The sequence below is a fragment of the Passer montanus genome, unplaced genomic scaffold (assembly GCF_014805655.1).
Source record: "Passer montanus isolate IOZ18808 unplaced genomic scaffold, ASM1480565v1 scaffold16, whole genome shotgun sequence".
Taxonomy (NCBI): domain Eukaryota; kingdom Metazoa; phylum Chordata; class Aves; order Passeriformes; family Passeridae; genus Passer; species Passer montanus.
The window spans coordinates 3,632,458-3,658,530 of record NW_024363160.1 but is presented as its reverse complement, the minus strand read 5'-3'; the positions used below and the strand labels follow the sequence as shown (position 1 = coordinate 3,658,530).

Sequence of the window (26,073 nt, the reverse complement as noted above, 5' to 3'; positions counted from 1 at the left end):
AAATATTTTCATGAGAGATTCAAATAAATTTACCCTTTAAAAAGCTACAATTAATTTTCCAGTCTGACCTTGAAGCTTTATATACTAAATGATGAAAATGTTTATGCAACACTTACTCAAAAACTGATACCAAGACCAATTCTTATAATTTCCAGAGCAAGACATTACTATGAATTCAATTTTTTTTTAAAATACAGAATGTCATTTTGATGAGAAGACACCTATGCATATACAGTGCACCTTTCTTGGAGAAAAATTACAGTGTTAAGTGATAAAATTTTTAATTAATTTTTAATTAATTCTCTTTAAGCCTACTCCTCTTATCAGATTTTCCCTCTAAGAATATGCTCAAAGCCAAAAAAAATCTAGAAGCTCAGTAATACTCTACAATGTCAAGAACCAAACTCAGGATCACTTTTGACAGAGGTTTGAGCCTCCTGCTTTCTAAGCAGCCAAAGTCACAGTGACTGTGAAGGCAACAGGATAAAACCAGTGTCCAGGGTCTGGAGAGGCAATGTACTGATCTCCAAAGGAGCAAGAGAACACGACCACACCACTCTCAAACAATCCTACATGGCTAATGCTCATCTTTCCAACATAGAGAAGATAAAGTGCAAAATTACTTCACTTTAAGAAAGTGGCTGAAGAATACATTTTTAAAAGAGGGGGAAGGGCAGATGGAAATTGAAGGGGGAAAAGGGAAAAGAGGAGGGGGAAAGGATTGTTTAAAAATAAAAATGAGAAAAGATTCTCACCACTTTCCTTTACATTAGTCTGAAATGAAGTTATGATTTTTTTTCTTTATTGATCAAGACAGAACCAATCACTGAGCATGTGCATGAGATGTGCACCTCAGAAGGTTTTGCATGCACTGAAGGCAACTTGCAGGTAACAGCTCAAAATGAAGGCTGCAGGACACCAGTATACATTCTTTCTATTATCGAATCAAGTTTCTAAAGCCACCTGAAAGCTTTTTGAAAGCAGAGATTGCTCTGAAGGAAAACTCAGCATGCAGGAAATTACCTGTCAAAGTTCTCATGCCAAATCCCAGCCTTTTGTTTATGCCAGAGACGCAATTTCACAGGATTAAACTGGATAAAATTTCCAACCTCACTGGAAAGTTAGCTAAAAGAATCCTTTGGGAAATGTGTTTTAGTTAATTCAGTCTGGTTTTCTCCTGTCTGCTTACTGTTGATCACATACCATCACTTAGCACACATCTAAGCATTACCTAATTAATATATTCCCTTACAGTTCAACCATTTCAGAAATGTGCATTAAAAATTCTTCCATGAAAGCTTACTAGAAGTTCTGCATTATCCAATCATGCTATAGCTATGTTGATTTTCATACTACAAATTTAAGTATCTTGTTAAAATTACTTATTTAGTGCTATTATATGCTGACACTTCAACAAGATCTAACACTCAGAGGAAATGTCATACCTGGATTATTGTTTACATTGTTTTTGGGTGGTCTGGGCGTTGGTTTGGGAAGGGTAGTTTCATTCAATGCTTTGCTAGCAGCAGCATGTTGGGCCTTTTTAATACTGCTTCCTTCAGCTTCCCATGTCTGTTCTCCAAGAGTCAGCTGCACTGTGAACATCTTCAAAGACAAAGAACAGGTAAACACTGGCAAGATTATCACTGTGGATTAGAACAATCTGTATAAAAGCTTGCAGGGCTGAAGAGAAACCGGGCTCTCTTTTCATTGTATTCAACTCCCAGATAAAGCATCTGATTCTTCCAGAGATCAGTGAGACCTTATCAGTGAGCAACATTTGGCCTTTCAAATCACAAAGTAAAATAGTGTAATGGTAACGTCAATTATCAAAGAACAGAATAATATTTAAACCAAGTAATAACTTCAAACTGATCCTCTGCTCTTGGAACACTATGTACACGTCAGCTGTGAACACATTTCTTCATATATTTGAGTATGTTTAGTCACTTTCCTTGTAGAAAACAAATACTAAACATGCTACTGAGAAAAAATCAAGTTTGCAATGATTATGAATGAATATAAATCACTACACACTTCTCAAGGCAGCAGAGAATTTGGCCCAGATAGTTTTACAGAGTGAATTAATTTTGCACATACTCAGATTCCTAAAAATGCCTTTTGTTAGGGCAGAGTCACAACTCAAGCATGTTCAAAAAGATAAAGTAAGAAGCAAAAGAATTTTTATATTTTTTAATGAAACTGCAGTTCTTAATGTGAAATCTAGTGAGGACAGGAACTGTAAATATCCAGAATTAGAAATGGACTAACTGATAAAAACCATATATTTCAAATTCTGTGAGAGAGGGCTATTTCAAGTATCCATGCTGTGCAAACTGTGCCGATAAAACTCAATGCATGTTTAAGATATTAGATAGAGTCTATCTTCTGTATGATACATCAGTGTTCTGTTTAAATTTGAGCATCTGAGAACAAGGGGAGAAAAGCTAGAAACTCGATATATTTGCCATATAATCCCTAGATAAAAGGCAGGACTTAATAGTCAGATACACAGAGTAAACTAAGATTCACCTACCTCAGAAAACAGACTAATTTACTTGAGACAAAGAAAAAAAAAAGATCTACATATTAATATAAGAAGTATATAAAGTAAAATTTTAACAGCTCTCTTTAAACTTATTTAAACTTGCTAGATTCAGGACCAGGTTTTTAGAGATTAATATGGTGGGCAGCCTTTAAATCTGCATTTACATATACATTTTTTTAGCATGTACTTGCAAACAAGCATTTGAACACAAGTATGTATGTGTCTCCCAACTCAGCCCTCTGCACATGCACCCACTGCATTCAAACTGAATGCTATAAATACATACTGGTGTCTTAATTACAGCCTTGAGTTTTGGCCTACTGTAATTTTCAGAAGCACAATGCAAGTCCCTGTATCACAGCTCCTACTGCCATGTTGTTTTTGCCACAGCAGTCACAACAATTTCCTCACGGAAGAAAGAGAAAAAGAGTCTCTTAATTTTACACTCTGTCAAACCTTACCCCCATCTGAAAGCTAAGATGGGTATTAGAACTAAATACCCATAATTATATAAATTACCTACAAACATACATCCTTATTACTGAAAAAGTTGAAATTTGAGCTCTGGATCTGAGGTTTATATATTTTATATTTTGCAAGAAAGTATCAGTACAATATTTTTATAGGAGGAGAATAATCCCAAATTTGAATTAAAATATTATTAACAATGCTACTTATCTACCTATAACTCTTAGTGCTTGAAGCAATAAATAGGAACTCCAGATGATAAAGGGCTTGCTCAGTAAATTTCTGCCAGTCAGAGCACCTTGTCACTTAACATATCTGCCAAAAAAACTCCTGCAAAAACCCAAACATGGAAGTAGGTTTACTCCTTTATTAAAGGAATAAACCTTCCTAAATCCAAACTCTGGAGCAAACAAGGAACATTCAAGTCCTGGAATACCAGAGCTAACAGTTCTGCTACTGACTGAGAGACATTTCTCACCTGAGGAAATTTCTATTCCTTACACCCAACATAATTTACCTGATGTCCAGAGAGCAGAAGGCAAAGGCCACCACACTTGTGCTTGTTTCCACTCTGCTGTGCTTGTAAAGTCAGTCTCTAAGTTTTGACTACTCTTTAGTCCTCACTTCTTCTGTGTAAAACCTTCTCTCCTCCTTCCCAGGTTTTGAAGTGCTACAACCCTTACCCCTTTCTCTCTTTTCTGCACCACCATCCACTTTCTTTTGCCACTGTTCCTTTTAAATTTGTGTCCTGAAATGACACTGATATGGATGGACAGAAGACATGATCAATCTGACTTACGTACTCCGGAACATCATTTATGCTAACAAAGACTTTCTGATTTTTCTTATGATGAAGGATCCACCTGGAGGGCAGACTCCTAGAAACCATAACTGCACTGTTAGGAAGAGCCACTTCTCTCCCAGCTGCACAATTTCTAGTTTACCATTTCACCCCAATTGTCTAAACTTATTTTCCAGAGATAACTAGAAAAAAGACTACAAAATTTTACTAGCATTTGTGATCACGACACAGACAGCTATCTTGTAGAGCATGTCTGAAAATTGTGAAAATTACCAGTGGTCAGGGACAGAGTACGTGTAGGAGCAAAGCAATATGAGAAGCTCCTTGAACGGCAAAGAGCAACAGCAGCACTACATCCTTTAGGTCATGCTTCCCAGGACAGATTTAGGTCTGTTTCACATATTCTGTCAAGTATATCATATCACTAGCAAGACATTATATTAAATTGCTTAGAGAGTCATAATAAATTCTACCTCTTTCCTCACTTTTCATAGGTCAAAACCTGCATAATCTTATTAATATCACCTTTGTTCTTCATTAATTTCTCTTTTTATCTCACTACACAGATCAAAATTAGACTTAATATCCTTCTGAGTCTATAGAGCACACAACTCTATGTTTTTATCACTATGAGCACAACTAAAAGAACATGGTAAATTGAAAAACTGAAAAATTATGAAATCCATTGAAAATTTGGATTTCAGAAGTGCAGGTAATGCAGACTTAAGTAATTTCAATGATATCAATTCCTTTAAAAGTAATAGCAAACATATCACAGAATCAATACAGCTGATTAGACCTCTAAGATTAGCAAGTCCAAACTTTGACCAAACATCACCATACTACACAAACCATAGTACTAAGTGCCATGTCCAGTCATTTCTTGAAAACTTCCAGGGATGGCTATTCCATCACCTCCCTGAGCAGTCCATCACCTCCAATTCTTAACCACTCTCTCAGTCAAAAAAAATTTTTATTATGTCCAAACTGAACCACCCCCAGCACAGTTTGAGGCTATGTCCTCTTATCCTGTTGCCAATTTCTTGGGAGAAGGGCCCCCCCTTCCATATGTGAACAATTTCCTATCCTACTAAAATTGTAAGCATAATATTAATGTCACATAACTCAAATCTCCTTACTGCTGAGAAATGTAAACAGTCAAAACCACATCGCAATCAAAGTAATTATTTTTTCACAGAAATGGAAAAAAAGGTAACACAATAAACACAATAGTGAGAAGTTACAGAAAGGCCAACGAATTTAATATGCTGCAACCTAAAACCAACCAGCCAGTGTACCCTGTGGTGCCAAATGCCTCCAGGAAGAGGAAGAGCTCTGCAATTTCCATTTGTAACGAAAGATGCTAAAAGCAGCCCCACACCTGCTGACATCATTTCCACCGCTGTAACACGTTCAGCATCGCCAGCCAGAGCTGAAGATCAGTGATTTGCATCAGTTCTGCACGAGCTGACAACAGTGTGCAACACAGGAAGAAGGGACAAGGGCAGAGACAGACCATGAGGAGCTGAAACTGTTACTAGTCTACACCCTGGCCCCACTGCCAGGTGTGATTTGGCCACTCCAGAAATACCATGTACAAAGCAGCTACTAATTATGCCAGTGTGTCACTCAGACTTTTCTAGGATTTTTGCTCCCCCAGTTTTCTCCTAAGTAGGGAGGAAATTCAAAATTATATCCAAAAATTACCATGAGGATATTCCTCTGTATTCCCCATCATCTGAAAGCATCCTAATTTTTACTTATTAAGTTGAACATCCATCCATGAAGTGGCCAGAATTAGCTGTAAAATCACTAGAAGTCTCTATGCTATAATCACATTAGGAGTTTTAGTATAACCCTACAATGTAAAGTTGCACAGTAATAAGGTTTGTGCCCTAGAATGCAAGACTCAAGGATAGACTATCAACTTCATGGACAAAAAATTGCATCAATAAGCACTTTAAAAAATGTCATAAATTTGTCATCACCTGCATTACCATGAAACAAATGCAGAGGTAGCTATCAGAGGCATGCTGACTGCAGAGAAAGATTCATGCAGCCTAAAAAGCAAACGCCCCAGAAAGATTAAGGAAGGGTGGTGATACTCTGAAAAGACCTTCATGAGGTCTATATAAAGACCAGCAAATGTAAATTCAAAGACAAGAGACAAAGTAAAGTACAAAATGATCTACAGGGCTTCTGTAACCGAAACACAGGCATACTTTCTGAAAATGTGGTATAAAAGAGCAGCAAAATAAAGAACAGGAAGAAAGCCCTTACACTAGAAATGTAGCTGGGTTTGACAAGCACATTTGTCCAAACCATGATATTATCTGTTCAGCATGTAAGGTATGGCTCATCACCTGGAACTGTGACCTTACCTTGGCATGAGCAGGCCCTCTTTCATTCAGAAGCTTATACTGGGGTTGAATTCTATTGAAACGGGCTAACTCATTTACCAGACACATTGGAGTTTTCTCTTTGGGGTTTGCCATGTTATCTTGGAGAGGAGCTGTAAATAAAGAGTCTGTAAAGTTTTTGTGGAGAAATGTTCTCTTCACAACTTCACAAAGCTTTGCAAAAGCAGCATGCTTAAAAAAAGGAAATACTTTGGCTAAAACACAACTTTTGCATAATATGCTAAATACAAAGTTGAAATACCATTTATATATTAATCACATGAGACTATGTAGTTCCCAATAACAATTTTGATTACATGCAATTAAAAAAGCCCCAAAACAATTTCTTTCCAAAATGTCTTTATGAAAGATGATAGTGCAGGAGAGCATATGCATATTCTATATTTTCTGTATCACCAAAGTTTACTGTCAGAGGTACACTGGTTCCTGGAGTTGACTATTCTTTCAGAACAGTTTTTTCACTCTTTGAAGCAGAAGTGGGTAGCATAAGAGTTATGAGACAAATACAGTAGATGAAACTCTGAGGTCCCCACTTGTTTCTGCCAGCTTCTTCCCAGAGTTTTAGACTTTATCACAATACCGAAGTCACCCTCAGAACACTTCCATAGAACACCTCCCCCATTAAGGATTTAGTTCTGCTTTCTTTAGACTGCTTCACTTTCTGTGGAGTTTTTGCAATTTATTTGTATTTATCCCTAACACATACACGTTGCCATTTCTTGCTTAAATTGTTAGGACAACACTTCTGCATTTTACACCCAGTTCAGCATAGAAACTACAGCGTTTTTAGGCCACAAAAGAAACACCAAATACTGCCAAGCACTCAGAAGACATTCTGTTCTAGGGAAGAGAAATAAACTTGGAGACCTTCCTGCCCCACTAAAACTTCTCTATAAAAGATACACCGAGAATTTAACAAAATAGACATGTTCTTTCCTGAACTTTTACATCATTGATCAAAACTTCACTCCAAATCTGAGCTCAATAAAGAAACTAAACTTTGTAAACAGTTTATTTAGCCAAAACATTTTTCTATGTGGGTTTTCTCCTTTATTTTAAGCCTCTTTAAGACGAAATTATTATTTTTTTAAGTTAACAAGTCATCAAAAAGATTAATTTGAACACCAAAGAAAATAAATCTGGACCAACTTACCTGGTGAGTTTATCAAAGACGCGGAATCCACAAGGCTGGCAGTAGGACTGCTACAGCTGGCAGCCGATTCTGAAATGGATCCATTAATTGAGGATGGCAGGCTCAGCGTATTTGTAGCTGTAACTGGCAGGGGTAGCACCACAGGGGCCATGGTGGGTCCAGACAGGTTTGCTGTAGTCTGCATTTTAACTTGTGCCATTGCCTGTCACTGCAATAAATACATTATTATCAGCAGAGCACTCTGCATTTTGAATGTCCAATGACTAGAGTGCTATTAGCAACACTCCTTTTTTGCTCCTGGATCCGGGTCACAAAACTGTCCACAAAAGTCATGCCCCTGCAAACATTACTTCCAAATGGATGCACAGAGCAACAGAGCTCAGAGACAAAAAACATCTGTGGAGAAGAAACTGCACACCTTGGCTCCAGGTTCTGCTTTTCAATGCTGGGGTCATCCTGCCTGAAATACATCAGGAAGAACTACTATTCTAGAATTAAACTCTAAACAATTATTCTGCAGATGAGATAAGAACTTGCCAATATCTTCAAGAGAGGATGACTTTGCAACCAACTGCCATAGCAAACTTGCAAACTTTTGCCATTGTTTCTCCAGTAAAGTGTACCTTAAAAGTATCAAATAAGGCCACAGGAGAAAATCTCTTTTTTTTTTTTTTTTTTTTTTTTTTTTTCTGGCCGGGTACCAAACTAGAAAAGATGAGGGGGCGGGGGCAGGGAATGGAATACAAACAAGCAAGTAAAAAAAAACAAAACACCACCAATGATGCAAGTTCTTTAAAAAATCACTGCTTATTCAGTCAACAGGTGGAGTACTTCACTCCTTACATAAATTACTGGCAGAGGTAGCAGGATTTCCTGAACTAGCCTTGAACCCAATGGCTAAAACATTTAACTGAAATATGCCAGGTACTAATTACCTCTTTTAATCTGCCCAAATTAGTTTCTTTATTGCCAATACCTGTTCTCAGGCTAGGTCTACATGCATAAACAAACCATGGTCAGGGCACTACTCCATATTACTCACTGAGACTGTGTTCCTTGGCAAAATTTGGGCTACTGGCTGAGAACTCCTGCTGCTGCAAAAACTATGCAAGAGCAGTTTAGGTGCCTGCAGGCATCCCAGGTAATCCACTCAGTTAAGAGAGAAACCAGTCATTGTCAGTCATCTGATATATTTTACTCAGCAGCATGGACACAGACTGTATTATTTGGGGTTCATACACATGAGCTCATCTATACAGAGTGGATAGAGAGACAAAACCTGTGAGAGCCAACAAGTGGCCTGGGCAACTGGGACTTCTCCCAGCAGCAGCTCTGGTCCTGCTGGCTAAGGCAGAGCAGGGGTTCAGCTCTCATCCATCACAGGCTTACTACTAAGCTCTTAGCTTCTTCTGCTGGGGTAATTCTCTCTCCCAATCAAAAAAAAACCCAAACAAATCCATTCAACATCTGAGAAACCTTCTAATGGAAGGCTTATTGAAATGAATTACCTATATGAAATTTTTGATCAGTACTTTTTCCCCCTCTCCCCAATCCATTAAAAATATCCAAGTATCTTTACTCAGAGGAACAGTATTGTTGGATTAAGATCCCAAATCACTCATTACACCTTGGAGTACAAGTACTTTAACACAGTTGCACTAGTGTAATGAAAATAATAATTCCTATTACTGTGACTCTGTGCTTTGGAGAAGAGGTTCATACTGGAATGCCATTTTTATTACTGAGAAAAGACACATAACTCATTTACGTCTCTAGAAAGGCAAAAGTAGAAAAAAATTAAAAATTGAGATGCAATCACCTGCCCTTTTCATAAGTATCTTCAGTGAGATACTAATTGTGACAGATTTAAAATATACATAAACACTTAGCTATGTTCAAATACCTCCTGTTCAAAAAAACATGTATTAGATTCATACCATAAAAATCCTACTATCACTTCACAACAAAGTCCATACAATACAGCAGTACTGTTAGAAAGGTCTAACTTAAAGACTGAGAAGGTGTAGAATTATAGAAGTCTTTGGTGCAGAAATGTCTGCTTCTGACTTTAAATACATTAGTATAAACAAGAATTAATTGAAAAATATTCTTAATTGTAAGCATTAAAGTCAATGATAGCAGAATCAGGCTATATGTCTTAAACATATTTAAAATGAAACCAACATAACATGAAATACCATAAAATGATTGAAGTTCAAGAAACTCACAGTATCTACAGCATTTTATCCTACAAACATGAGTATGAGAAAGGCATCACTCATATGGTACTGCATGAAATACCACAGAACACCTGGTCTTGAGCCCTGCCAGTTGTGAACTACCATTTCAGCTTCCAGAATTTTAAAAGTTTATTCCTCATGAAAGCAGAACTTACTAACAAACAAATAAAATATTATGTTCTACAGTACTGATGTTCTAAAGGCAGAAATTGTGGGAGGGATCCTTTCCTAGTAAGGACAAAACAAGAAAACTCAGTTTAAGAATAGTATTGAGGAACTGCAAAGATGAACAAGATAACGTTTAGGGGAAAAAAAGACACTAAAAGTAAAGTACATAGAAAATGCAATTCTGAAATCAGAATTTAACATATTAGGTGCTGGGTTGCTTTTTTTTAACGCTGCAGAACTCCTATAAGAAACTGTAACTATTTTGCAAATTAACCTGTATAAGCAAAGATGCCAAGGCTGTAATATAATCGTAGAGATTAACTCTTAAGCAGATGAGATATGGAGATAATAAATTTGTAATCAGTTCTAAAAATCCACTAGTAGAGAGAGAAAACAGAAATAATACAGTTGATATACCAGTGGCATGTCATTCTCACACTACCAGGCAGCCAATCTTCAACATCATCACAAAAGATGTCAAAAACTCAATGTTCCACCTTTTCTTTACATTTTTTACATATATACACCAGTGTTGTACTGTTTCATAAAAAGTGAAGCAAAAATATTTTGGGGCCTCCTAGCCACAAGCACAAACCTAACAAAATACATGGCTACATAAAATGTAGGACTTGGGGGAGGGAGAGATTTCACTAAGCTGGTCAGAGATGAAATGCAGTTATATAATCAAAATATTTTTATATCTTCTATGCAGATACTTTCGAAAAAGCTGACATATACAAAAGTGATGGTTCATTTACGATACTGAGATTACAATTAGAAAAATCCCCACACCCCATTTCAGGTAGCTACCCAGCTCATATCTAGGAAATTCTTACACCCAAGAGTCTCCAAAGAGACTCAAGTTCAGCAGTGGTTAGAGTTACAGACACTTGCAGCTCTCAGAGAAAGCTGGACTGCACAGCTGAGCCTCCCAGCTTTGTGCCTTTACTCAGCTGCCATGCCAAGACACAACAGAAATTATATTTCCCAACATTTTAATCACACACATCTATCCAGTCAAAGTCTGCAGGTCACAGTGCTGCTGGTTTTGTAAGGCTACACTGCAGGGCTTATGGTGTCTTATGAGATGCTGCAATGGTTTCTCCTCGTAGTGTCACTCACACAGATGCAATAGAAATGCAATTGCAAACATAAAGGGATGCAAATATACTAGAACTGCATTTTTTGAATTTTACTTCACTTCCCCTTTTGGGCACTTACTACATAGGCAGCTACATAGGTTTCATTAAACAGTTGGCACTGACTTTCTTATTAAACTACCTACAAGCTGTGAATTTCCTGACAAACTAAAAATGACCAAACCAAAACAAACTCACGCCAAAACAACAAAACAAAACTTCTAACATTTTAAAGTGAAAATATTGCTGTAAAATAGTCCATTCATTTTTTTAATATATCAGGAAACACAATGTTGTTGTGAGTTGACCATGTCTGTACACCAGGTGACCACAAAAGCTGCTCTATGGCTTACCACCTCGGCTGGACAGGGGAGGAAAAATATAATTAAACACTTGTGGGTCGAGACAAGTGCATGAAAAGATCACTCACCAATTACTGTCACATGCAGAACAAACTCAACTTGGGGAGATTGACAATAAATTCATTTAATCAAATCAGAGTAGGAAAAGAAGAAATAAAAGCTAAATCTTAAGAACACCTTCCTCCCACCCATTCTTTCTTCTCAGGCTTTAACTTCACTCCTGAATTCTCCATGACTCCAGAAGGAAGGTGAATGGGGGTTACACTCAGTTACCTTCTCCAGAGAGATGGAGAATGGGGGTTACAGTCAGTTCATCACATGTTATCTCTGCCACTCTATCCTGCTAAGGGCAAGACTCTTCATATTCTTCCCCTGCTCCAGCATGGGGTCCCTCCCACAGGCAACAGTCCTCCACAAATTTCTTCAATGTGAGTCCTTCACACAAGCTGCAGGTCTTGGTGAACTGTTCCAGCTTGGAGCCCTTCCACAGGATGGCATCCTTCAGGAACAGAATGCTCCAGTAGGGCCTCCCACAGGGTCACAAGTCATGCCAGTAAATCTGCCCCAGCATGATCTCCTGTCTCTCTTCATGGGGCCACAGATCCTGTGGGTCTCCTCCATGGCCTGCAGGTGGATCTCTGCTCCACCATGGACCTGTATGGGCTGCAGGGGCATAGGGCTGCCGTGTTTCACCATGGGCAGCACCATGGGCTGCAGAGGAGAGAAGTTTCTGCTCTGGCACCTGGAGCCCCTCCTCCCCATTCCTTCTGCACTGAACTTGCTGTCTGCAGAGCTGTTTTTTTCACATCTCATTTCTCTCCTCTCCTCTCCTCTCCTCTCCTCTCCTCTCCTCTCCGTTGTGCAGCAACTTTTCCTGCTTCTAAATCTGTTATCCCAGAGACACTACCAACAACATTGACGGGCTCAGCCTTGGCTGGCAGCAGATTCATCTCGGAGCCAGCTGGCACTGGCTCCGTTGGACACAACTGAATCTTCTGGCAACTTCTCATGGAAGCCACCCCTGTAGCCTCCGTCACCAAAACCTGGCCATGCAAATCTGCTGCAAAATATTTAGTTACATTTGAAGATGCAGAATACTTCTAAAAATTGTGACTATACTTGTATCATGCTAAAAGCACCATGCAGCATAAATAATTAGTTAACACTTCTTCTGATTATTATTACTTTTTGTATTTTTCTGGAATCACTTTATAACCTTAGATCTTGTGACATAAAATATGAACTGAATGCTCAGGTGAAATGATTCTTGGACTATGTCACAGTAATTGAATAAATAAATAAAATACCACAAAAGGCAGAAAGCACGGACAATGAGATTTCAAACCAAACAGACTTGTACAATGTGGGAAAATTGAAAAAGCAGTATTAGAAAGAGAAGTTAAATGTACAATTAACAGATACAGAAACTAATAGCCTGAACAGTCAAAACAGAAGGCTGGACTTCATCTGTGCAGAAAGTGAAAATGCACATATGCAGTAGTCACCACACTTTCACAATGCTCAGTCATACAACCCAGAGTACCAAATTTAATCTGTGCACGAGTACATAATGGTGGCACATACTACATACTTGTGAAGGATTTTACAAATGGAACAACTGAGGGCCAGCCACTGCTGCGCAAGAAAAATTACCTGACATATCTTGTATTTTATATAACCAAGAGTTCTGCTTATACTTTCTGATCAGTGTCCATTTTTCACCACAGTATTACATTAATGATCCCAGATCCTTTTCTACAGAACTGCTACCCAGAAAGCTCTAGGCTGTGCTCTCTTTGTGAAGCTGCTTCCTGGCTAATGAGACTTTGTTCTTGTCTTCCTTGAATTTTGTTACTAAAAAACCCAACAAAACAGAAAAAAAAAGACAATCATTTCTTTTCAAGATCACATCAAATTTTAATTCTAATTCCAAAATGTATGCAAGTCTTCTCTAAGCCTGCTTTACTGCATCTCCAATTTAATAAGTGTACTGTTTCATACACATCATTAATGAAAACATTAAAAGGTACAGGAACAGCAATCCAATAGAGTGAAGGCAGTGTCTAAGCACACAGCAAGCATCTCAAGGGTTTTTTTCCAGACCAATCCCATTTTGGTTAGAAGCTTGTTAATGTGATTCTTCTGTGAAAGTCCCAAGTCACAGAACCCTAGGAGTTCACAGCTTCCTAGCTAAGAAGGGTTTGGTTTTAGTCTTAGCTTTAAAATTCCATTAAATGCTCTGTTCTTCTATTATTCTGATATTAATTCTTCTGTTCAGTTACACAAAAGCATACAAAACTGTCTGAAGGTAAAACATATTTCTGGTGTGCCATTTTTCACAATTATGGCAAATATTTATACATTTGTGGACATTATTATAAAAAGTACTAAAGAAGTTCTAAGCGTTATGCAATTTCTTTTTACTGTGTTATATCTAGTAGCTTATTTGGGTTTGACAAAAACCACACAGCTCTGGATTACCTTCAGAGCAGCCTAATTAGAACTTTTGTCTTCTAATATCAAGTAACTAAATGGTCACACAGTAGCAGTTTAGCAAGAGTATGATTTAAAGCAACAATCAGCAGATGATTATCCAGACTTATTTGCAAAATTAATCTTATTTATACATTTTAAATAACAAAAAAATGAAACACTAGGCGTGAAATTGTACAGGGTTTCTCTATTTGTTAAAATATATATGTATTTTTCTGTATTACTGCTGGTCCCCCATTTGTTCTTCCCATTTGCTCCTCCATCAATTTCATAGCTTTTTGCCTTATGAGGAGTGGTTTGCCAACAGCCAAACTGATCTAATGACTTGCTGCCATAGCAAGGGACAATCCCATGTCCTCTCCTCCCTGCAGCAAAAAGCCAACACTTTCTGTCCATCTCACTGAACCAGTTTACGAGGCAGGTAAGGAGAAAGATCAGAGGAGCATCTGATCTGCACAAAGAGGGCCACAAACTCCTGACCTGCAGTGGTGCAAGGAATTAGCCCTTTCAGCTCCTGCTAATCAGCTTAGCTTTGCTGTCAAGCCGTACACTGAAGTTCATCTCCTTCACACTGTTCCTCACAAAGGCCGTGATCTCATCCCTGATGATTACATCTTCAGAAACCTGTGGCCTGGTTTCTTTTCTTTTACTGTGCTTTACACTAGAGAACCTTAGTTTCAATGAATGTATAAACATAGCTACCAGCTAATTAACAGCTAAGTAATACATGACAGCAAGTAAAGTGATGCCTTAAAAGCATATTACTTTGCAGAAGTATAAGATGGGTGGGGGAGAAATCAATAACTGTTTCATTTTCATTGTTTTGGTAAGATATTTTACAAGCAAAGGAAGTGACACAGACTATGAGGGTCTAATACCCAAAATTTAAGGAGCTGCAAGGCTTACAAAAAAGTTCCCCTTATTGCTCAGTGTTAAACCTGGTCCCTGAAGACAAAATACCACAGTTTCTTACAATTTGTTTCTTCTGCTCTTGCACTGGAGCAGAAAAGAGTTGTAGATAAAGCCCCCAGGAAGGCAAGGAAAGGCCAGGCAGCTGCAGTGAACAGCAGGTCACAGCATCGAATCCTACCACACTTTCAGATATTATCACCCACGGAGGACTAGCCTTTGCCAACTCTCATGTACAATCAATAAGAACCTTCCTGAGGAAATGAAGGAAAGTATTTTTGAAAGCAAACATCAAGTAGGAAACATGAACTGACTGTAATGCCCATTCCCTGTCTCCCTGTGCTGCTGGGGGAGAATGTAGAGCTGGGAAAGAGGGAGGGGGAGGAAGAAGGTATTTTTAAGGTTTTATTTCACTTCTCATTATCCTGCTCTGATCTTGTTAGTAATAAATTCAATTAATATCTCTAATTTGAGTCTGTTTTGCCCATGATGGTATTTGGTGAGTGATCTCTCCTGGTCCTTATCTCAACTCATAAACCTTTCATTATATTTCCTCTCCCCTGTCCTCCTGTGGAGAAGAGTGGGAGAGTGGCTTTGATGGGTGCTTGATATCCAGCCAGGGCGAACCCACTAGAGTCTTTTAAAGACCCAATACACAATGCCAGCTGAGGTGTTCTGAGACACCACATTTGGATACCTGCCTACTCCATCAGCTGCTGCTTCAGGAAGCAGCCATTCTGTGTGAAGATTCATGCCACATCTGACACGGCATGTGGCAGGCAGTGCAGAGAAACTCTGACATGAAGAGGCAATGAAATGGCAATAATGTGTGTGTTTAAAGAAATCTATTACACCAGTCATCAGAACAGCCAGGAGAGCCAGGGAGTTATTCAAGGTGATCAACAAGTAGGCTTCTAATTTAGGATTAGCTAACCACAGAGCTGAGTGGCAGCTGAGAAGCAGACAGGGTAACTTAGTGTCTCAAACTGCACAAGATGCCAAAATACAGGCAACTGAATCCCACCCAAAGTCTACTGCCAAACTTGCCTTCAACAAGTAAGTGATCATGGATGTTACTAAAACTATTTAGTAACTAACAGACACAATTACAGAAGTAAATAAGCTCCCTTGCAGAGACATGTCTTTTTGTAAAGAAGGATGGAAAATGCAGGGGTTAGGGCACTGACTGCAATTGTGCACATTTGCATGAGCAAGAGTATAAAAACTTGTAACAAGAAACTTAACAGAAAGTGGAGCATACTGACAGGCAGGAATGCAACTCTTCCCTTGCTCCCCTGGCAACAGCGAGGCTGACATGAAAAAGCTGAGAAAAGAGCAACTCAGGCCACAGTGCATCTTACTGTGGACAGCAAAACTAATGACCCCAGACTGTACATGTGGCTAATTTTCTTTTCTAACAGAGAAATCAGTCAGGTCCTGCACATACTAGTCTTGCCACTCAAAGACTCAAGGAGAGACTTCATAGACAGACATCCTAACAGAGATCCTAAGTAGAGAAACTTTACTAATATTAATCTGAAAAAATGATGGAAAAAAGGATTGCTATTTTGTATTAAAATGGTAAGGGACATCAATAACATTATCAACTTGAAGATTCTAATGCCAGAAGAAAACTAAAAGAAAGAGAAAGCCAATCTGTTGCAACAGAAACTGTTTGGCATCTCAAAACATTTCAACCTGTTTATAACCCAAAGCCCAAGGGGGAAAATCAGTCTGGTTTATATAAATGTTTGTTGCATTAAGATAATCTCATCAGAAAGTCTATCTCAATTTATTGTTCCTGTCCAGAAAACAGAGAAGATGGTATAAAAGCCATGGAAATTTCCAACAGCCAGTACAAGCTAACCCAGTTCTCACAGTGCCACAAATTTTAAGCTCAGAAAAGACTTTGAACCATCCAGACAATATTGGTTCAGACACAGCCATCAGTTTGACCCAGCCAAGATACCCTGAATTACTACAGGGAAGAAAATGTGAAACTCCTTCATGAAATAGCAAGGTGATCATCAGAGCATTCTTTGTGGGAGGCCTTCCGCATCCAAAACTCATAATGGTTTGAGGTAGATTCCAACACTTAGCTTACAGGTAGCTATAATGCCTTACAGATCAGAGGCAGGACACACACCCTACCCAGTACTAGAGGTAATATCCTTTTTACATTTGCTCACTGCACCTGAAAGCAAGCACTAACCCAAACACAAGAGCTGGCCATCCAGTATTGTAACTCTTCAGCTCCCTCCCTTACCATGACAATAAACTATTTATGATTTCTTGAAAACTGGAAACTTGTATCTCCCCCAAACACTCTGTGATACATAGTCATATCCGTAACAATTTTTAAAAGATGAAGTGGTCATCCTACCATCTTACTCCAGATACAGATAACTCACATTCACCTTATGTTAAACAAAAATGAGTTAGTCAGCTTTCCTGAAGAAATATAGCTGAATAGAAGGGAAGCCTAAGCCAGCAGTTTAACAATCAATAATCAGCTTAAAAGTGGAGAAAGGGATTAAGTAAATGAAAAAACATGACTCAAACTTGACACTCAGAGGTCACAGACTTGTTTGCATCAAAGCTGTAATTGGTTCCTTATTTCTGATATTGGAGTCTAATGTGAGGTGCTTCCAAGAATCTAGTTTCTGATTTAATTAGTAATTTGAAATTTCTCTCCTATATATTTCCAAAAGCTGCACTTTTTTTCCTATTTGTGGTAACAAGTAGTAGTTACATTCCTAAAATCTCAGTAAGCTTTGACTGATTTTAAATTACAACATACTCTTACTTTAAGTAAAACATCCCTCCAACTGTTACTTTGCTCTGAAGCAGGCAAAAATTACTTCTTGACTTCAATCCCTAAGTAGAAATTGCATTTTATTAATAGAATTCAGAAAATCATCTCAGTTTTCCTTCATTGCCTGTGACAAACTACTCCCATATAATGTGAAGTAGCACATTTGGTGAAGTAGCAGAAACATGTCCTTTTCTTTGAAATGAAATTACAGCTCCTGCCATACTGTGGTCTGCTGGCTATAATTAACAGCTACAAGATCCTCAGAGAAGGTGGTTTCAGTGGACTAAGCAACAGGTGTTGCACTCTATTGTTGGAAACAGATAGAATTCTGCTTTGTGTGCCTTTTTTTGTTCTCCATGAGTGTATTTAAACAAAATCACTGTATTTGACAGCTAAAGTGATGAGTGCCCACACTGAAGTCTCATACAGCTTCCAAGAAGTTGGAGCTCCCCGAAACAGCTGGGGTCAAATGGCCACCTTCTGTTCCTGAAACATTCCTGGAGTACCCCCTACTCTCAACTCTTCCCTAGACAGTTTTTTAATTGCTTGGATATAAGATAATGTGGACATAGAGTTCATACAGAGACTAGCTCCCTGCTCACTGAGGGACAGGACCGGGACTCTGCTCACAGGCACAGAGTACCTGTGAGATCAGGGGTCCCACACTGATTTGACAGAGCTTCCTTCCTATTGCAAGTGCAGCTCTCCTCAGTCAATGAATTAAGGTAAAATAATTCCTGAGTATTGGATTGGGCTTACCAAATCTCTGACTGAAGATAAGCACAAAATCTAAGTTTTCAACTGGAGAAAATTAAGTTTAAAGATGCTGTGTTTGGGGGCAAGGTCATAATCACTGCTAAACATTAGCTGAACATGAAAAACCTGCCACAAATTCAGCTGCAGCACAGAGGCTACACACGACTGGCAGGGTAGCAAAATGTTATTTCTGGAGTTGAATCAGCAAGGATGATACTAAAGTAACAACAAACAACAGAAAGGAAGAATGCTGGTAAAAAGACATTTGTTTCAAATTGAGCACACTGTGAGGGCACAGAACCAGCATAACAAAACCAGGCTTTTTCCTCCAACTTATGTACTAGTGTTTAGGAACATTAAGTAGGATACACCATAAAATAGCAAATAAGAGACCTTCATCTATACAGCGGATGATTCAGAATAACTCATTTCCCCAGACCAAAGGAAGTTATAAACGTAACCACTACAAGGAAAAAATGTAAACAAACTGAATTAAAATTTGGAATTGTCTCAAGTATTTTTATGCAGATAAAGTCAGAAATAAAACAAAGAATAACACTGGCTCGAAGTGCAAGCTGGTGCACTGGTAACATGAAATTATTCAAAATACTAGGAAAGAGTACCTGAAATTAAGCAAAAGCAAAAAAAAAAGAAGATTGCGTTTATTAGGAATGGGAATGCTGTAACATCATAGACTCACAACCACCTAGAGGATGGATGGATGGATCATGCTCTGAGCTGCCCTTCAAAGGAATGTCTTTCTTACCACTGATTGTACTTTCAGGACTCCAGGGCCATTAGACTCAGCAGGGTAAAGTTAGCTTTTATGACTGGAACCACCCTAAACTAGCATAAAAGAACAAACTTGCTTTTGAACTTGCAGGGAGCTAACACTTCTGTTCACTACTAAGACTCGTACTCCTTCCCTTCCAAATCAAAATCAAATTAAAAAAGAGTACTTCAAAAGGGAAACAGGACCCAATTTTCTAGGATCTCCAAAAGAACATGTGCTATTATGCTACAAACATATGCCTAATACAGTCTAACCCCCTGCAAAAATGGATGTTCCTTGTTAACAAAGGGTTGTGCTCCTAGCCCAAGGGTCAACCAAAGTCTGTCTAGGTTGCAATGACACACAGCAGAATCTGAGGTAGAAGTGCTGACCCCAGAGGTGTGGAGCAGATCTACAATCCAGCACAACAGCAAAGACACCACATTCAAAAAACAGAGCAGGCCCTGGAAATAGAACTGCCTCAGCTAACCCTGTTCACCTGCAGTGCTCTGTCCTGTCCTATCTTGGGATGTATCAGGTTTATCTGTGTGATGGTACCTATGTCTCCCATGCTCCTGTCAGCTATGAGATACCTGAGCAGAGGTCAACAGTACCAATATTCACAATGACAGCAAATAAAATCACTTCTTTTTGGTGTTAATGTCAAAATTCCTAGTGAGCATAGGATTGGCTTAAAAACCTTGAAAAGATTCCGGTTACTACTGTGTCCAAGAAAAGAAACAATTTCAAATCCAGGACGGGGGAAGCTTATGTTTACATTTCTTTCAAAATACTTCAAAAACATTTAATAACTTAAGTTTCACCAGCTACAGTAGCTTGCTCTCGTGCCTACTGTAACCTATGAGTGTTACAAAGTATCACAAGGCTCAAACTGCAATGAGATTTGAGGAGAACCAAGAAGGAGATAAAAGTTTTCCAGGTACCTTAATGGCACCCTGGGAAGGGAAAAGGCCTCCAAAGCTACCTCCTCTGGTGAACTGCCACTGACAGTAATTTGTGAAATGGCCAGCTTCAGAAGAACCTTGTAATGTAACAGCTGAAGAATTTAATCAAATTTTAAATTCTTCTCATGGGACTTAGCAAATGGTTGCCTGGAAGTCCAGATCCAGAACATCCTCATGAATGGCAACTCTGCCAAGTCCGTGGAAAACTGATCCAGTCCTGGCATCTTCAGCCAGTTTTCACTTGCTTAAGGCTCTAAGCAACAAAAACTGGCGAGATGAAAAGAGGTGCAGAAACAATGTGGGCCACTCTCCCCAGTAGGTCAAACCCCATCCCTAACCCAGTGGATTCAGCTAAGAGAGAATGCTGAGAGATGTCTCTGAAAAAACAGGGAGCTTTAACTGACTCCTGATCCAGGACAAGCTTCTCATTCCTTTTCACAAAGATGAGACAGCCATAGCTGCCATCCAGGAGCTGGACACACATTTAATACAAGACTAAGTAAGTAAGTGTCTTGGACTGAATTCTCAGAGGGTCAGAAAGGTTTTCAAGAAAAATCCCTCTGGAATAATTCGTTACAATTCCCAGGCCCCAAACAGGTACAAAAGGAATGTTTCTTGGGTATATACTCTTGAGCAAAATGCCCCCTTGAATGGACATTGTCTTCACAGATGGAACACTATTCAAAGCAGGCTGGTTTTAATACTATTATACCCAAACCTGCAACAAAAAGCAGAGAAAATATTTTCCACAGTGTGGAAAGAAAAAAGCAACATTGTATCCAGGACTGAAGAAGGACCAGCAGAAGAGGGAAAAGTTAAACAAACATATGAACTAATACTTAACTGAAATTTTAGATTGCTTCTTGTTCTTACTTTGTCTAACAAAGCCGAAGCTGCTACAGAGTGTTAATTCATGATTTTGTTTGTATCAGAACAACTGGGTATGCTTCTAAGTGACCCAACATTGCCCTCTACCAGGCCTACATTTTCACCCTGGGAACAACATTCCTTCAAAATGTATCAGTTGCATGGATGCGTTATCTGTGCGACATGGAAAAAGTTCTCTATCACTTGCAGACAGTTACTTATCCAGACAATTCCAGTTACTGATATCAATCTGCACATTTAGTATACTGATATTTCCTTATATTTGATTAACACTGCTTTTTTAAACTGGGGTCATTGTAGGAGAAACTGGGAACTACAAACACCTAACAGGTGCAAAAAAAAAAAGCAGTAGCAATGATTAGGTTACTCATCTCTTTTCTTGATCCAACAGGTGACCATTTTCATTGCAAGAAACTTTTCAAGAAAATCTGATCTCCTAGACTCAAAAAGCATTTCCTTTAGCCTGGAGGCAAAACAGCCTCCTCAAAGCTGGCTTGCAGTGAAACTGGAAGTGGAACCACCGTGATCCTTTGGAAGTTTTTAGAAGATGAGACTGTAAACATACCCTTAAGTGAGCATGTGCTACTATGGTAAAAAGCTTAGTAAGCTAATTTCTCCCAGAATCTAAGGACTGGAGGTTAACTCACTTGATATAATAATTGGCTGCTGGTTATAACCAGGTTTGGGACACCAACAGGGATCTGAGCTCAAAGCCTGAGCCCTAACCAGTCTAAAAAGTTCTCCCTCCCATCATTTTAATGGTGACTAAATCATAAGATTATGGGGATACAGAAGCATAGTGGAGTCACAATATTAGTAATTAAATATGAAAAAAGTGCTATTTACCAGGAAAAATTTAAATTTCATAATTTGATTTTATTTGGTTAAATAGAAATAAATTTGTAACATTCTAGTGATGTACTGTATAGATGTATAGTTGACTAAAGCAAATGCAAAGATGGAATATGGCACAGTATGACATATTTCATTAATGGGAAACACTCCAAAAACTACCAGGTTAACAAAAGAGACCCACAAAACAAAACCAAAACCACAAAACACTTGCCCTTGAGATGAAGTATGAACAATCTTTAGCAGTTACAGACATAGATGTGACTTTAGTGTTACACTACTACAGATGGCTTTTCAAAATTCATTTTTACATTAGGAGTTGTGACAAACAATTTTTTTATTCTAAATATTTTTCCAGAGCAATGCCTGAGAAGACATCTCTCAGATTCTTGTGGAACTCTTGATCCTTTAATGCAAACACACTTTGGATAATGGCAATTGTGACTCACTGCTGACAATGAGCAGACCCTCTAAATGCAGAGCCCTTGACTTTTTATATACATATATATACATATAAATTATATATGTGTGTTAACTACACTACACATAGATTCTATTTCCTCTCTTCACAGAGTTTGTTATGCGCTCCCACCAATTCCATTCCCCCTCATTTACAATCCTTTCCTTCCTGAGCAAAACTGCCAGCCCAATTCCCTGACCTGCCTCCACAGGACCCTGCATTGTGCTCTTTATGTCCCTCAACCAAAAGGAACCCCCTGTCTTTCTTTCTCTTCTTTTCAGAGGAGAGAAAATTCAAGAACTATTGTGAAAAATACAGGCTATGTGTGATCCAAAGATTATAAATACAAAACAATAAGTTCTGGTAAAAGACAGGTCTCTTTTCCTATAGATTTTGCTGTTGGTCATAGGAAATAAATGTAAGCAGTGGAAGGAAAAGTGAAGCTCTGGTGGCTCATTAACAGAAGTTATGTTGTTTCAGTTATCCTGAAAAAATGCAGTTTTAGGTCCTTCCCCAGTACATCAATGATACCTGCATGAGGAAATAGATACTTTGCACCCCAATCAGAAAAAAATCTGTGCCCATATCTGTCAAATAAATGCCCAAAAAATGGCACTAAAACCCACACACTTCCTTTATAAGATTAGCTCTCCAATGGAATAATACCATAAGAAGATGTATTTTGAGGTGAGGGACTGGACATAATTGATGGGAGTATTTCAGTGTTTTCAAAGACTAACAAATCAATAGCCACATATTTTGGGCAGGTCAAAACAAACTGTCTAGATAGAGCATGACAGGTGCATCTTTCCTAATGGCTAGAGACCCAGTCTTGGAATAGGAGGATCTGCTTCACTATGGCTTGTTGCCTAACCTTCCCAAGGTCATTTGTCATGACACTTTACAAATAAAACACATAGTATTTGATTCACTTCCTACATTCACTCCAGTGTAAACCAGAGTTAAAGTGAAGTTTACAAAGCTGTGGAGGAAAATCTAACCTTTGTCCCCAAAGAAGAGGCTGATGGTGTTAAATGTTTATTTACACTTGGTCGAGTCATTAAAACACCTCTGATCAGGTTCTTCTGCAAGTAAAATTAAAACGTTTCTTTACAACCTACTATCCTAAATCAGAATTTAAGATGAGTCAAATTTATTGTTATTTTTATGTAATTCTTGGGAAACAAGGTAGGTTGAGCTGGCAAAAACATACGTAAAGACTTTGGCCTCCAGGCCGAGCAGAACCCAAGCTGAGTAACATGGCTGAAAAGTTGTCTGCAAAGAAAAGAAAATCTGAACTGTCCTTTCCCCTCAAAAACTACAAACAAGCAGGCAGCCTCAGTCCTGTTCCTTGCTAGCAGCAATACAAATCTTCGCAAAGACTTGCAGGAGCAGAAATCTCTCTCTGAGTTTTTTTAGGTCAAAGCTAAGGTTCAGCAGCTGGAAATCAGTACTGGAAATCTTACACTGCTGCTGACTTTCTAGAAAAAAAAAGAGATTTCATTCAGAAATCTGGCAGCCTGGCACTGTTTATATAAGCAGCAATGTCACAACAAAGCCCATACAGAACGTCCTCGTAGTTAGCAAATGGCTTAAATGCATTAGTATTACTTCACTGGTGTAGACTGCTAACCTGGAATTGCCACACAACCTAGAATGACCTTACTCCTGAGCAGCTCGATGCCACTGGTAAGCACAAGTGAGATACACCAATGTGTGCTCCCTGACAGAAGCACAGCTCAACCATCCCGTGCTATGGCAGAGCAAACAGCCTTCCTTGCGCCTTGCAACACTGCAGTTACTCATACACATCCCTCAGTACTGTTCAAGGCAGTATTGCATGCAAGGAGAGGGGCTACAACAGCAGCACTCTATCTACTCTTTTGTACAGCATAAACTTTTTTTTAGTACCATGGTAGTTGCACAGGGAGCATTCCAAACGTGGCTTGAGAAGCTTACGTCTTGGTATTCACAGAAACAGCTTGCTGGCCGTAAGGCAACACCAGCCAGATACACTGCAGGGTAATTTTTTGCTTGGGTATCACTGACTTGTCAGGTGGCACCCTGAGCACTACAAGGCAAACAGCTTTGCTGAAGGATTCACCCTCACAGATAAGCCCAAGCAGCCCACACTTCTCCATGAGGGCATGGCTGTGACTTCCAGGCCTGGATGCAATCAAGATGTACTTTTTCCTACCAGACACCTGAACAGCGGGGAAATGCCACCCAGCCCAAGAGAAGCCTGGACTAGGCAACTTTACAGCAGTGTATCTCTGGCTCCCACCTCAACGACGGCCCCCAAACCCTCGTGCTGGGCGAGGGCCGGTAAACGGCTCTGCCCATCGCTGGAAGAAATGCCGACATCCATTTTGGGAGTGGGAGAGCCCAGCACTGATGGCAAAGTTTGGGGCCCTGTCCGAAGTTTGGGGGCAGCGCAAGAGGTGCACAGAGAGGGCTGACTAGCACACCCGTACAAACGCACGGCGCCTGAGCTGCGAGCTCCGCGCCGCGGACCGGCCGAGCCGTGCCGGGCGCCCCTCGCCCGCCGGCGGCGGAGCGGCCACTGTGCGCCCCCGAGGCCGCGCACCGCGACAGGCCCGGGCGGGACGTGGGACGAGGAGCAAGTTCGGGTCGCACAGAACTCCTTCCCAGGGATTGGGACAGGGCAGGCCCGGCGTGGTCCCCGCCGAGCTCGGCCCCGCCGCACGGCCCGGCCTTGGCCCGGCCTTGGCACAGCGACCGCCGCCGGCAGCCGGATCCGTGTGCGGGGAGCAGCGGGGAGCAGCGGAGGGGATCCAGAGGGGGCTTCCCCGGCTCCCGGGGATGGCAGCGCGGGCCGGCGGCGCCGTGGCGCAGCAGCGCCCGCACGGCCCCGGGGAGGCGGGGGGCGCCGGGAGAGCCCTCGCCCGGGAGCCGCCGCGGCGGCGGGAGGAGCGAGAAGCCGGGACGGAGACTAGGACATCGCGGCTGAAGCCGCCCCCTTCCCTCCCTCCCGGTTACCTGCTTCCCGGGGACACTTTGGAGACGCCTCCAACATCGGCAAACACTAAAGAGAACTGCCCCCGCCGCCGCGGCGGCTCACCTGCCCCCGCCGGGCCGGGCCGGGCCGCGCCGCACGGCGAGACCGCGGCACCGCGCAGGAGGAAGCCCCGACCCGGGGAGCGCGGAGAGCAGCGGCGCGGGGGCTGTGCCGGTCCGTGAGTGGGGCTGAGATCGGCCTGGCGAGTGTGCTCTGCCCACTCAGCTGCTCCCGAGAGCCGCTGTCTGTCTGCACCGCTCCTTCGGCGCCTGGAGAGAGCGGGCTGCGGGCAGCGAGACTTCAGGCACGGAAAAAGGCTGGCAGAAATACAGGGAGAAGGGGGCAGCCACGGCAGCACACCATAGAAGAGGCTTCATTTTATTTCCCACATCTGCTGTTACTCATCTCCCTCTGGCTTGGACCACTAACTCTCCAACGTATTTCCCCTCTCACCTTTCCCCTCCGAGAGAGCTGTTTTCAGAGAAAGGTAAAAACTCATAAAGGAGATTGATGTTAGTATTTTCTTCTGTCTAGAATTAGAGCAGATAACTGATGCGGTTGCTGGGAGCTGCCTGGAGGGAGGCCGCAGGAACGAGGGCCAGGGAGTGCAGCTGTGGAGGTTCAGCCATGGAGGTTCCACGGTGCATCACTGAAACCTCCTCCTGCCCCAGCTGGGCACAAACCCTCCCCTCCTTACACAGGGCCAGGGTTCAGCCACATAAAGCCCTGGGGTAAATTCCTGTTTCTGTGCCTTTCCAACCAAAACCAACTGTCTTTGGTTTTGCCACTATAAAAATATTTATCTTGTTGCCAAATTTCAGGTTTGCACATCCCTTACAGAAGG

The 26,073-nt window shown here is 40.5% G+C and overlaps 1 protein-coding gene across 4 annotated transcripts in view; it reads right to left on the bottom strand.

Annotated features, from left to right (window-relative positions):
- STAU2 (staufen double-stranded RNA binding protein 2) overlaps nt 1-25,322 on the bottom strand; it is a 168,602-nt gene extending 143,280 nt beyond the window's left edge. For 3 of the 4 annotated variants that reach the window (XM_039702811.1, XM_039702814.1, XM_039702812.1), the window contains exons 1-4: nt 25,211-25,322; nt 7,392-7,599; nt 6,200-6,330; nt 1,446-1,605 (exon numbers count right to left, since the gene is read on the bottom strand). In XM_039702811.1, the coding sequence (XP_039558745.1) occupies nt 1,446-1,605; nt 6,200-6,330; nt 7,392-7,590 (490 nt within the window). In that variant the 5' untranslated portion in view covers nt 7,591-7,599; nt 25,211-25,322. Of the gene's footprint in view, nt 1-1,445; nt 1,606-6,199; nt 6,331-7,391; nt 7,600-25,210 lie in introns of those variants that run through there. The other variant, XM_039702815.1, reaches the window with a different exon arrangement.
- Nucleotides 25,323-26,073: the final 751 nt, after the last annotated feature.